We start from the raw sequence: 12,352 nt of genomic DNA, 5'->3' as shown, positions 1-12,352 counted from the left end.
AGCCCTCCATGTGCTCGCCAGAGGTAGCCTGACTGCCATTAGGTACCGAGATGAGATCCTCAGACCCCTTGTGAGACCATGTGCTGGTGCGGTTGGCCCTGGGTTCCTCCTAATGCAAGACCTCATGTGGCTGGAGTGTGTCAGCAGTTCCTGCAAGAGGAAGGCATTGATGCTATGGACTGGCCCGCCCGATCCCCAGACCTGAATCCAATTGAGCACATCTGGGACATCATGTCTCGCTCCATCCACCAACGCCACGTTGCACCACAGACTGTCCAGGAGTTGGCGGATGCTTTAGTCCAGGTCTGGGAGGAGATCCCTCAGGAGACCATCCGCCACCTCATCAGGAGCATGCCCAGGCATTGTAGGGAGGTCATACAGGCACGTGGAGGCCACACACACTACTGAGCCTCATTTTGACTTGTTTTAAGGACATTACATCAAAGTTGGATCAGCCTGTAGTGTGGTTTTCCACTTTAATTTTGAGTGTGACTCCAAATCCAGACCTCCATGGGTTGATAAATTGGATTTCCATTGATTATTTTTGTGTGATTTTGTTGTCAGCACATTCAACTATGTAAAGAAAAAAGTATTTAATAAGATTATTTCTTTCATAAAGATCTAGGATGTGTTGTTTAAGTGTTCCCTTTATTTTTTTGAGCAGTATATATATATCATTGAGTTAATAAAGCCGAAAACAAACAGTCTCTTTTTTGTTTTCTTTCAGCCTAGCTCAGTGCTTTCTCTGGTGGTGGGGCAAGCCAGCAGAAAATATGGAGCATTGCGCCGTGATTGGCTCAGTGTTCTGTCAGTCATGGGGACACTACGTCCCCGCCAAGTCTAAGGGTAGATCTAGAAAATTCAAGTCTCTTGGGTGCTGCCATATATTTACATTATAGTGCCCATCCAAGAAGGCTCAAGGTCATTGGCCACAGAGAAAATTATGTCAAATCATGTTATATCTAGGACATCATACTTTCAAAATATTAGCTAGCAGACATCATCATGAATCAAGTCGACAATCGATTGGCAAATCCTTTTTAATCCTTATCGTATGAAGAGAAATTATAGATAAAACGTATCAATGCTCATCGGCCAATGGACATAAACATTACACAAGTTGGAAATCTCAAATTCAGTGGTTCGGAAGGAATCAATGGCTAACTGCAAGCATTGCAAAGCAATCATTAGCATGCTATTCAGTGGAGTGGCTGTGTGGTCTCAAGTATAAGATTAAGGGTCTCTTTTCCAAGTTTAAAATTCAAGTGAGCACAGCACAAGGCGAGTCCAAAATGTATTGTATGCTACTGCATAAAATATGTAATATGCCAGGGAGATATGTATACTGTAGCTAAGAAAGTAATACTAAGTGTATGTTGTGTAGTAAACTGTTAGTAGCCCATGTGCCTCACCCTAATAATTTGGTCTTGTTTCACCTCTTAATTTCACCTACTGTTCTGACTTGGTGGTGCACATGTAGCCTTTAACCTGTTTTTGAGAAATGCAATCATCGAATATTGTAATAGTTTCATTGTCTGCTTATATGCCCCCTTTATTTATCCTACGGTTCTGATTTGGTGTACAGGGAGAACACTGTAAGAACGGCCCATGTTCTGAATTCTGCCGCTGTACATATCAAAAGTGCTGAACAAATAGTTATATTGACTACGTCCGTCCTATCTCGTTCATTAATGTCTTAATCGAAATGATGGATTGCCTCTTATCCCCTTGTCGTCCCCTTATGCCATAGCTTGTACATCTCAATTGTCAGTAGAAACCATATTTGTTTAAGCAAGTAAGCCATATCAGCTGTTTTTTTTTTAAAAGGCAGTAAATGAGGCTGAATGAACAGCTTCGTTTGCCAGACAAGACAGTGGTAAGGTGTTGGGATTCTGCTGTTAGGGCCTACATAAAGCTGTCCTAACAGTTTGCAGGCCTCATCTGTCACCGTTATAGTGCAATTCATGTATTGTTTAGTGGCTTTCCTGGCATGCATCCCACTTTGTTTATTTTGCCCCACCAAGATTTACATTCTAAAATCGCCACGGGTGAGTTGGAAATGGTGAAGTTAAACATGTCTGTTTCAGAGCTCCTCACAGTAAAAGAGAGTAAAAATGATGGCCACTCTGCCTACCTGTGGTCAATATTGTCTACTGCAGAATTTGATGAACTTTTGTTAGCAACTTCTCATTGGTTGAATTCAAACACACTTGACAACTTGCTTCAGACAAAAGGGGTAAGGTGAAAACAAAAATGTTGCATGTTCCACTCAAGTCAGACAAAAGATCACAAAATTCTTATATCTGGTTGATTTTCTTTAAAAAGATATACAAGCAAACAAACAGTAAAAAATTGTAACGACAGGGTTGGTTAAGTTCAGGCTTACAGTATTTAGAATTTTCCATGGCACATTTTCAGATATTAAAATGACAAAACAATTAAACATATTAAAAACAGTAGCAATGATGAAAAACAAACAGTAATATGCTTCTCTCACACAAGCCATGGTCTCTGAATGACAAGGATAATTGAAGCAGAGACCGCTGGTTACCAATATGGATCCTTCCCATATGGTGAAGGTAAAACTTACAGTATAGCAAGCTGATCGGAGTACAGTATTACAACTCTCAACATCTCACACTCAGTGAGTACAGTATAACACATCTGAACTGTGGCAGGACCAATTGGAGATAAAGTATTTACAATGTGACAGTCAGTGGGGATAATGCAATGTGAGAGTCAGTAGGGCTATTGGAGGGTCATCCGTTACAATGTAAGTCCGTGTGTGGATAATGTGTTGTGGACATTGCACCAGGGGTTCCAGGTTGGTATGAGCAAAGAAACAACATGTTACCTACAGTACAGTCGTGAAGTTTTGAGAATGACAAATATTAATTTTCACAAAGTCTGCTGCCTCAGTGTCTTTAGATATTTTTGTCAGATGTTACTATGGAATACGGAAGTATAATTACAAGCATTTCATAAGTGTCAAAGGCTTTTATTGACAATTACATGAAGTTGATGCAAAGAGTCAATATTTGCAGTGTTGACCCTTCTTTTTCAAGACCACCGCAATCCGCCCTGGCATGCTGTCAATTAACTTCTGGGCCACATCCTGACTGATGGCAGACCATTCTTGCATAATCAATGCTTGGAGTTTGTCCAAATTTGTGGGTTTTTGTTTGTCCACCCGCCTCTTGAGGATTGACCACAAGTTCTCAATGGGATTAAGGTCTGGAGAGTTTCCTGGCCATGGACCCAAAATATCAATGTTTTGTTCCCCGAGCCACTTAGTTATCACTTTTGCATTATGGCAAGGTGCTCCATCATGCTGGAAAAGGCATTGTTCGTCACCAAACTGTTCCTGGATGGTTGGGAGAAGTTGCTCTCGGAGGGTGTGTTGGTACCATTCTTTATTCATGGCTGTGTTCTGAGGCAAAATTGTGAGTGAGCCCACTCCCTTGGCTGAGAAGCAACCCCACACATGAATGGTCTCAGGATGCTTTACTGTTGGCATGACACAGGACTGATGGTAGTGCTCACCTTATCCTCTCCGGACAAGCTTTTTTCCGGATGCCCCAAACAATCGGAAAGGGGATTCATCAGAGAAAATGACTTTACCCCAGTCCTCAGCAGTCCAATCCCTGTACCTTTTGCAGAATATCAGTCTGTCCCTGATGTTTTTCCTGGAGAGAAGTGGCTTCTTTGCTGCCCTTCTTGACACCAGGCCATCCTCCAAAAGTCTTTGCCTCACTGTGCGTGCAGATGCACTTACACCTGCCTGCTGCCATTCCTGAGAAAGCTCTGTACTGGTGGTGCCCCGATCCCGCAGCTGAATCAACTTTGGGGGACGGTCCTGGTGCTTGCTGGACTTTCTTGGGCGCCCTGAAGCCTTCTTCACAACAATTGAACCGCTCTCCTTCAAGTTCTTGATGATCAGATAAATGGTTGATATCCTTGCCTGTGAAGCCCTTTTTGTGCAAAGCAACGATGACGGCACATGTTTCCTTGCAGGTAACCATGGTTGACAGAGGAAGAACAATGATTCCAAGCACCACCCTCCTTTCGAAGCTTCCAGTCTGTTATTCGAACTCAATCAGCATGACAGAGTGATCTCCAGCCTTGTCCTCGTCAACACTCACACCTGTGTTAACGAGAGAATCACTGACATGATGTCAGCTGGTCCTTTTGTGGCAGGGCTGAAATGCAGTGGAAATGTTTTTGGGGGATTCAGTTCATTTGCACGGCAAAGACTGCAATTAATTGCAATTCATCTAATCACTCTTCATAACATTCTGGAGTATATGCAAATTGCCATCATACAAACTGAGGCAGCAGACTTTGTGAAAATTAATATTTGTGTCAACTTTTGGCCACGACTGTAGACTGGTGAAAATAAGTACTAATGCAGAAAGTGAGTTCGAGAGTGCAGAGTGAGTTCTAGAGTGCTGAGAGTGCGTTTCTAGCGGTCTGCGAGTGGGTTCTAGAGCACTGAGAGTGAGTTTCTAGCGATCAGAGAGTGAGTTTCTAGCGGTCAGAGAGTGAGTTTCTAGCCAGTCAGAGAGTGAGTTTCTAGCCAGTCAGAGAGTGAGTTTCTAGCCAGTCAGAGAGTGAGTTTCTAGCCGGTCAGAGAGTGAGTTTCTAGCCGGTCAGAGAGTGAGTTTCTAGCGGTCAGAGAGTGAGTTTCTAGCGGTCAGAGAGTGAGTTTCTAGCGGTCAGAGAGTGAGTTTCTAGCGGTCAGAGAGTGAGTTTCTAGAGCACTGAGAGTGGGTTCTAGAGCGGAGACAGTGAGTTGGCGTCTATGATCTGCTGCAGGATGCTGTCTACGTCTGGCGTGTCCAGGCTGATGCCCTGCAGGTCCAGGTGGGGCAGAATGGCTGACAGCAGAGCCACCACGTTCCCTCGGATTTTGTGGAGATTCTCCAGCACAATGCTGGGGAATACAGAGAGTAGAAAGTTAAAGAGAATACAAAGCTAGAGAGCCGATGGATTGTGTGTGTATTTCTGTCTTTCTGTGTGTGTTTCTGTCTCTGTGTGGGTAAACACACCGGGAGCTCTGGTCCCTGGTCACTGGGCTGTCAGTCTGTCTCAGCCTGCTCTGGGGGTCAGTCTTCTCCCTCCTCAGTCTGCCCAGCTCAGGCTGTTCTCTCTGGGGCTGGACACCATCCACAACCAGCCCTGGAACCCCTGGGCCACCGGGGGACGCAGAGCTCTCACACTGTAGAGAAACAAGAGGGAGTGGGATAAAGTTCTCTATAAAAGTTTAAATTCAGAACAATTGACAGCTAGAATACAAGTTTAAACCAATAAGAAGGCATGGAAATAACCATTTTATAATGTTCTTCATGTATTCTAATGGGGAGAGTACGTCTTTTGATTTCCCTAATCTTGTAAAACAATCAGACCTTTAGGAAATTCCCAGTTAACCCTACTTACCTCCATTTGGTCCAGTTTGGTTACCATGGCCACCGGTGTCTCCACCCCCACCCCACCAGCTGCCTTATCCCCAGAGGGAGCCTCTGTCATCACCACGTTGTCTGGCATTGCTGGGAGTGCAGTGGACCCCAGTATCCTCCTCAGCCTCTGAGCCTCCTTCTCCAGTCCAGCCAGTCTCTGGACCAGGGCTCCCCTGTCTGACCCAGCCCCCTCAAGGGTCAGAGCCCGGGGCCAGGGGCCCTCCGGACGACTCAGGGGGGACACCACCACTGTCTGGGCTGAGGGGAGGGAGGGAGGCCAGGCAAGGCTGGAGCTGGGCTGGGAAGGGCCTACTCTGGTGGCCCCCAGTAGTGCCTTCTCCCCCTTGGTCTTGTCTGTCAGTCCAGTCAGTGTCTGTGGTTCGTTGACATCTTTCCCAGTTTGTTGCACCTCTTGGACCTCATCAGCGAACGGGTGTGGCTCCGCCCATGGTTGTGGTCTCTTGTCCATGTCCCTGGGCGGCCATATTGACTTACGCTTGTTTCTGCTGAGAGAAAGAGAGACTGAGTGTGTGTTTGTATCTATCTATATTTGTTTTGTGTGTGTGTGCGCATATGTACAGGTAACTGCCAAAATAAAGGAGAAACTTGAATAAATGAGTGATACAAATTATATTGAAAGCAGGTGCTTCCACAAATGTATGTTTCCTGTGTTAATTAAGCAATTAACATCCCATCATGCTTAGGGTCATGTATAAAAATGCCCAGTTGCCCTTTATGTTGACTACTATGGCTAGAAGAGATCTCAGTGACTTTGAAATAGGAGTCTCAAAGGAGCATAGGCCGTTTAAAGGGTGTGTCTGTGTGTTTTTCAGTCACCAGATCTCAACCCAAAAGAACACATATGTAAGATTCTGGAGCGGCGCCTGAGACGTTTTTCACCACCATCAACCAAACACCAAATAATGGCACTTCTTGTGGAAGAATGACGTCACATCCCTCCAATAGAGTTCCAGATACAGGTAGAATCTATGCAATAGTGCATTGAAGGTGTTCTTGCTCGTGGTGCCCAACACCCTATTAAGACACTTTATGTTGGTGTTTCCTTTATTTTGGCAGTTACCTGTATGTGCGTTTGCATGCGCGTGTGGGTGCGCATGTGTCTGACCCAGACTTGGACTGTGCCATGTTGTGCTCCTCATCCTCCAAAGTGGCCACCAGTATAGCCACTGTCTTATTCAGCTCACTGTCCTCAGTCTCCTCTGTGAGCAGAGAAAGGGGGGCATCAGGGGGTAGGGGGCGGAGGAGGACCGGCTCAGATAGAGGGAGGGGGGTATCAGGGGGTAGGGGGCGGAGGAGGACCGGCTCAGATAGAGGGAGGGGGGTATCAGGGGGTAGGGGGCGGAGGAGGACCGGCTCAGACAGGCCTTGTGGGAGGACATGGTGCTTCCGCGGACGGCCTCGTTTTCTGACCAGGCCTTGGTCCCTTTTTAGACACAGAGTGGAAACAGAAGTGAATGAACAACCGAGCTACAGGGCTGAGTACAGTATAGATAAGCATAGTAGAGTAGGCCTAAAGTCTGTTATAAATATAAGGAAAAAATTCAACTGAAGGAGGAAGTCAGGTCTGCTCTGACACTGTGGTTTTGACCACACCGGATCTCTCACATTTATGCTGAGAATAACAATGTAAAACTCAGACGGCAAACCACAAACTGACACATGCACACAGAGTGCAAATACATGGCATTGAATGCACACATGCGTAGCCACTAGCCACACACACGAGCACACCCATGCACACAGACATCAAACAAAGTGCCAGTGCAGACGTTAACTGGCTGTGCATCTGGAGTTGAGGGATGGAGTGAGAGTAGCGTGGAAAAGAGAGTAGGGTAGAAAAGAGAGTAGGGTGGAAAAGAGAGTAGGGTAGAAAAGAGAGTAGGGTAGAAAAGAGAGTAGGGTGGAAAAGAGAGTAGGGTGGAAAAGAGAGTAGGGTGGAAAAGAGAGTAGGGTAGAAAAGAGAGTAGGGTAGAAAAGAGAGTAGGGTGGAAAAGAGAGTAGGGTGGAAAAGAGAGTAGCGTGGAAAAGAGAGTAGGGTGGAAAAGAGAGTAGGGTGGAAAAGAGAGTAGGGTAGAAAAGAGAGTAGGGTGGAAAAGAGAGTAGGGTAGAAAAGAGAGTAGGGTGGAAAAGAGAGTAGGGTGGAAAAGAGAGTAGGGTAGAAAAGAGAGTAGGGTGGAAAAGAGAGTAGGGTGGAAAAGAGAGTAGGGTGGAAAAGAGAGTAGCGTGGAAAAGAGAGTAGGGTGGAAAAGAGAGTAGGGTGGAAAAGAGAGTAGGGTAGAAAAGAGAGTAGGGTGGAAAAGAGAGTAGGGTGGAAAAGAGAGTAGGGTAGAAAAGAGAGTAGGGTGGAAAAGAGAGTAGGGTGGAAAAGAGAGTAGGGTGGAAAAGAGAGTAGGGTAGAAAAGAGAGTAGGGTGGAAAAGAGAGTAGGGTGGAAAAGAGAGTAGGGTAGAAAAGAGAGTAGGGTGGAAAAGAGAGTAGGGGTGGAAAAGAGAGTAGGGTAGAAAAGAGAGTAGGGTGGAAAAGAGAGTAGGGTGGAAAAGAGAGTAGGGTAGAAAAGAGAGTAGGGTGGAAAAGAGAGTAGGGTGGAAAAGAGAGTAGGGTAGAAAAGAGAGTAGGGTGGAAAAGAGAGTAGGGTGGAAAAGAGAGTAGCGTGGAAAAGAGAGTAGGGTGGAAAAGAGAGTAGGGTGGAAAAGAGAGTAGGGTAGAAAAGAGAGTAGGGTGGAAAAGAGAGTAGGGTGGAAAAGAGAGTAGGGTAGAAAAGAGAGTAGGGTGGAAAAGAGAGTAGGGTGGAAAAGAGAGTAGGGTGGAAAAGAGAGTAGGGTAGAAAAGAGAGTAGGGTGGAAAAGAGAGTAGGGTGGAAAAGAGAGTAGGGTAGAAAAGAGAGTAGGGTGGAAAAGAGAGTAGGGTAGAAAAGAGAGTAGGGTGGAAAAGAGAGTAGGGTGGAAAAGAGAGTAGGGTGGAAAAGAGAGTAGGGTGGAAAAGAGAGTAGGGTGGAAAAGAGAGTAGGGTGGAAAAGAGAGTAGGGTAGTTAAGAGAGTAGGGTAGTTAAGAGAGTAGGGTTGAAAAGAGAGTAGGGTAGAAAAGAGGGGTTGGGCGATAATGGCCAAAATATCATGGTATGACACTATTTTATGTTTTGATGAATAAAAGTTCTACATTTGCTTTATGAGTAGTGTGACCCTAGGGTGGCAACACATATATTCTAAGTGATTTCAATGGGTTTTTCTCCATTCTGATTGGTTTATACTGTTCAATTCAACTTCAACCTAAAATGATTTCCTGCATTTCCATCAATTTCTGCATTTTCTGCACTCATTTGAGATCATTTCCACACTGCCACGATATGGGCAAAAATACTAGGCCTTATTTTTAACCAAATGTTGCAAATGTTGTGATTTAGATCAAAACACTTGGGTGAACTTTTGGAATCATGGAAATAGAATGATTTTTATAATTCTATAGTTAGAATATAAATAATAGTGGGCACTTTGAATCCAGTGTAGTTTAACATGACTACGAATGAAAATGGCATGGACGAGTTATTTCGACAGGGTAGGATCCAAAGTGATGTTCAGTGTTTCCTAGGGGACCCTATAATCGTTGGCTACATTAAATCTTTATTCATGCTTCGTCTATTCCTCTTTGATTTAGAAGATACTGTTACACAAACAACATGCTGATTTAAGCCTCCACCAGTACTGGTATCAGGCTGTATTAGCTAGCTACGTTTGCTCTGACTCAGCACTTTTATTAGCTATTTAGCTAGCCAGCTAACTAGAGAATTAGCATTAGTGGCTAACACAATTCAGCTTAACTTGTTAAGAAAATACAAACTAGCTGTTTGCAGATGTAAGAAACACAAACTAATATTGTAATTATAGAAAGCTTGTGGATTTATATTAAGATTAAAGTGGAAACAACATCGTTGTCATCAACATTGTTGCATGGTCAAGCTACAACAAATACGCTCCTTGAGTGACAGGGGGAGGGACTAGGTCTGTGTGAAAAGTGGCATGGAGAGAGAGAGAGAGGAGAGGGATGACTCAAGTAGCGGAGTGAACTATAAAAATGGACATTACACACGGCGTATCACATTTAACAAACCAAACATTAAAATGAGAGTAGAGGAAAGAGTAGAGGTGAGAGTAGGGTAGGGTAGAGCGTAGGGTAGGGTGGACATGAGAGTAGGGTGGAGTTGAGAGTAGGGTGAAGGAGAGAGTAGGGGCGGGTGGTGGAATATTTACTTCTTGTAGGTCTTCTTCGGGTAGCTTGGCGTTAACTCTGCTTCACTCTGCTCGGCTTCCTCTGGCAAAGAGCAGCTCCTGAAATACACACCACAGGTCAGGTAATGAAGTACAGTTGACGAGAACAAAGACCACCTCACATGCAAACACACTCATGAAAACGAACGCATGCACACTCATTGACTCCATTTCTCTGTCTCTCACCCCGTCTCTGTCAATTCAATTAAATGGGCTTTTTTGGCATGGGAAACATACAGTGCATTTGGAAAGTATTCAGACCCCTTGACTTTGTCCACATTTTGTTACATTACAGCCTTATTCTAATGGATAAAAAAATATCCCCATCAATCTACACACAATACTCAAAATGACAAAGAACAAGGTTTTCAAAAATGTTTGCTAATTTACTAACAAACAAAAAAAAATCACATTTAATAAATATTCAGACCCTTTACTCAGTACTGTGTTGAAGCACCTTTGGCAGCGATTACAGTATTGAGTCTTCTTGGGTATGACACTACAAGCTTCGCACACCTGTATTTGGGGAGTTTCTCCCATTCTGCTCTGCAGATCCTCTCAAGCTCTGTCAGGTTGGATTGGGAGCGTTGCTGTACAGCTATTTTCAGGTCACTCCAGAGATGTTCGATCGGGTTCAAGTCCGGGCTCTGGCTGGGCCACTCAAGAACATTCAGACTTGACTCCTGTGTTGTCTTGGCTGTGTGCTTAGGGTCGTTGTCCTGTTGGAAGGTGAACCTTCACCCCAGTCTGTGGTCCTGAGCGCTCTGTAGCAGGTTTTCATCAAGGATCGCTCTGTACTTTGCTCTGTTCATCTTTGCCTCGATCCTGACTAGTCTCCCAGTCCCTGCCGCTGAAAATCATCCCCACAGCATGATACTGCCACCACCATACTTCACCGTAGGGATGGTGCCAGGTTTCCTTCAGACGTGACACTTGGCATTCAGGCCGAAGAGGTCAACCTTGGTTTCATCAGACCAGAGAACCTTGTTTCTCATGGTCAGAGTCTTTAGGTGACTTTTGGCAAAAACCAAGCGGTCTGTGTGCCTTTTACTGAGTGGCGTCCGTCTGGCCACTCTACCATAAACGCTTGATTGGTGGAGTGCTGCAGAGATGGTTGTCCTTCTAGAAGGTTCTCCCATCTCCACAGAGTAACTCGAGAGCTCTGTCAGAGTGACCATCGGATATCCCTTACCAAGGTCCTTCTCCCCCGTTTGCTCAGTTTGGCCGGGCGGCAAGCTCTAGGAAGAGTCTTGGTGGTTCCAAACTTCTTCCATTTAAGAATGATGGAGTCCACTGTGTTCTTGGGAACCTTCAATGCCGCAAACATTTTTTGGTACCCTTCCCCAGATCTGTCCTTCGACACAATCCTGTCTCGGAGCTCTACGGACAATTTATTCAACCTCATGGCTTGTTTTTTTGCTCTGACATACACTGTCAACTGTGGGACCTTATATGGACATGTATGCCTTTCCAAATCATGTCCAATCAATAGAATTTACCACAGGTGGACTCCAATCAAGTTATAAAAACATCTCAAGGATGAACAATGGAAACAAGATGCACCTGAACTCAATTTCAACTCTCATAGCAAAGGGTCTAAATACTTATGGAAATAAGGAGTACATATATATTTTTTTTAAATTGCAAACATTTCTAAAAACCTGTTTAAAAAAAGAAAATAATAATATGCATTTGTCACATGCGCCGAATACAACAGGTCAGGTATTGTCTGTAGATTGCTGAGAGATTAGATTTTTTTAAATCCATTTTAGAATAAGGCTGTAATGCAACAAAATGTGGAAAAGGTCAAGGGGTCTGAATACTTTCCAAAGACACTGTTTGTTCAAGAGGGTGAGGCTCAAGCTGCATCCCTGTCTCACCCCCTGGCTCTGTGGAAAGAAATGTTTTTTTGCTAATTTTAACCACTTACTTGTTGTTTGAGTACACGTATATAATATTGTCGTATGCTTTTCCCCCCCAACACTGTTTTCCATCAATTTGTATAGCAGACCCTCATGACAAATTTAGTTAAAAGCTTTTTTGAAATCAACAAAGGCTGAGAAGACTTTGCCTTTGTTTTGGTTTGTTTGTTTGTCAATTAGAGTATACAGAGTGAATACGTGGTCTGTCTACGTGGTCTGTCCTACGGTAATTTGTTTCAAAAACTATTTGACATTTGCTCAGTACATTGTTTTCACTGAGGAAATGTTCAAGTCTGCTGTTAATGACAATGCAGAGTATTTTCCCAAGGTTGCTGTTGAAGCATATCCCACAGTAGTCATTAGTGTCAAATTTGTCTCCACTTTTGTGGATTGAGGTGATCAGTCCTTGGTTCCAAATACTGGGGGAAGGTGCCAGAGCTGAGGATGATGTTAAAGAGTTTAAGTATAGTCAACTGGAATTTGTGGTCTGTTTATTTTATCATTTCATTTAGGATACCATTAACACCACATGCCTTTTTGGGTTGGAGGGTTTGTATTTTGTCATGTAGTTCATTCAATGTAATTGGAGAATGCAGTGGGTTCTATTAGTCTGTCTGTCTGTCTGTCTGTCTGTCTGTCTGTCTGTCTGTCTGTCTGTCTGTCTGTCTGTCTGTCTGTCTGTCTGTCTGTCT

At 44.2% G+C, this 12,352-nt stretch overlaps 1 protein-coding gene across 6 annotated transcripts in view; it reads right to left on the bottom strand.

The window, feature by feature from the left end:
- Positions 1 to 4,367: 4,367 nt before the first annotated feature.
- LOC115168501 (MORC family CW-type zinc finger protein 3) overlaps positions 4,368 to 12,352 on the bottom strand; it is a 20,587-nt gene continuing 12,602 nt past the window's right edge. The window contains exons 12-16 of one of the 6 annotated variants that reach the window (XM_029723868.1): positions 9,721 to 9,798; positions 6,583 to 6,900; positions 5,437 to 5,962; positions 5,049 to 5,218; positions 4,368 to 4,933 (exon numbers count right to left, since the gene is read on the bottom strand). In XM_029723868.1, coding sequence (XP_029579728.1) covers positions 4,774 to 4,933; positions 5,049 to 5,218; positions 5,437 to 5,962; positions 6,583 to 6,900; positions 9,721 to 9,798 — 1,252 coding nt within the window. In that variant the 3' untranslated portion in view covers positions 4,368 to 4,773. Of the gene's footprint in view, positions 4,934 to 5,048; positions 5,219 to 5,436; positions 5,963 to 6,537; positions 6,901 to 9,720; positions 9,799 to 12,352 lie in introns of all 6 variants that reach the window. The other 5 variants (XM_029723852.1, XM_029723861.1, XM_029723875.1 and 2 more) reach the window with 5 other exon arrangements.

The sequence above is a fragment of the Salmo trutta genome, chromosome 3, assembly GCF_901001165.1.
Source record: "Salmo trutta chromosome 3, fSalTru1.1, whole genome shotgun sequence".
Classification (NCBI taxonomy): Eukaryota; Metazoa; Chordata; class Actinopteri; order Salmoniformes; family Salmonidae; genus Salmo; species Salmo trutta.
The sequence above is the reverse complement of the archived record's forward strand: the minus strand, read 5'-3'. Positions and strand labels throughout refer to the sequence as shown.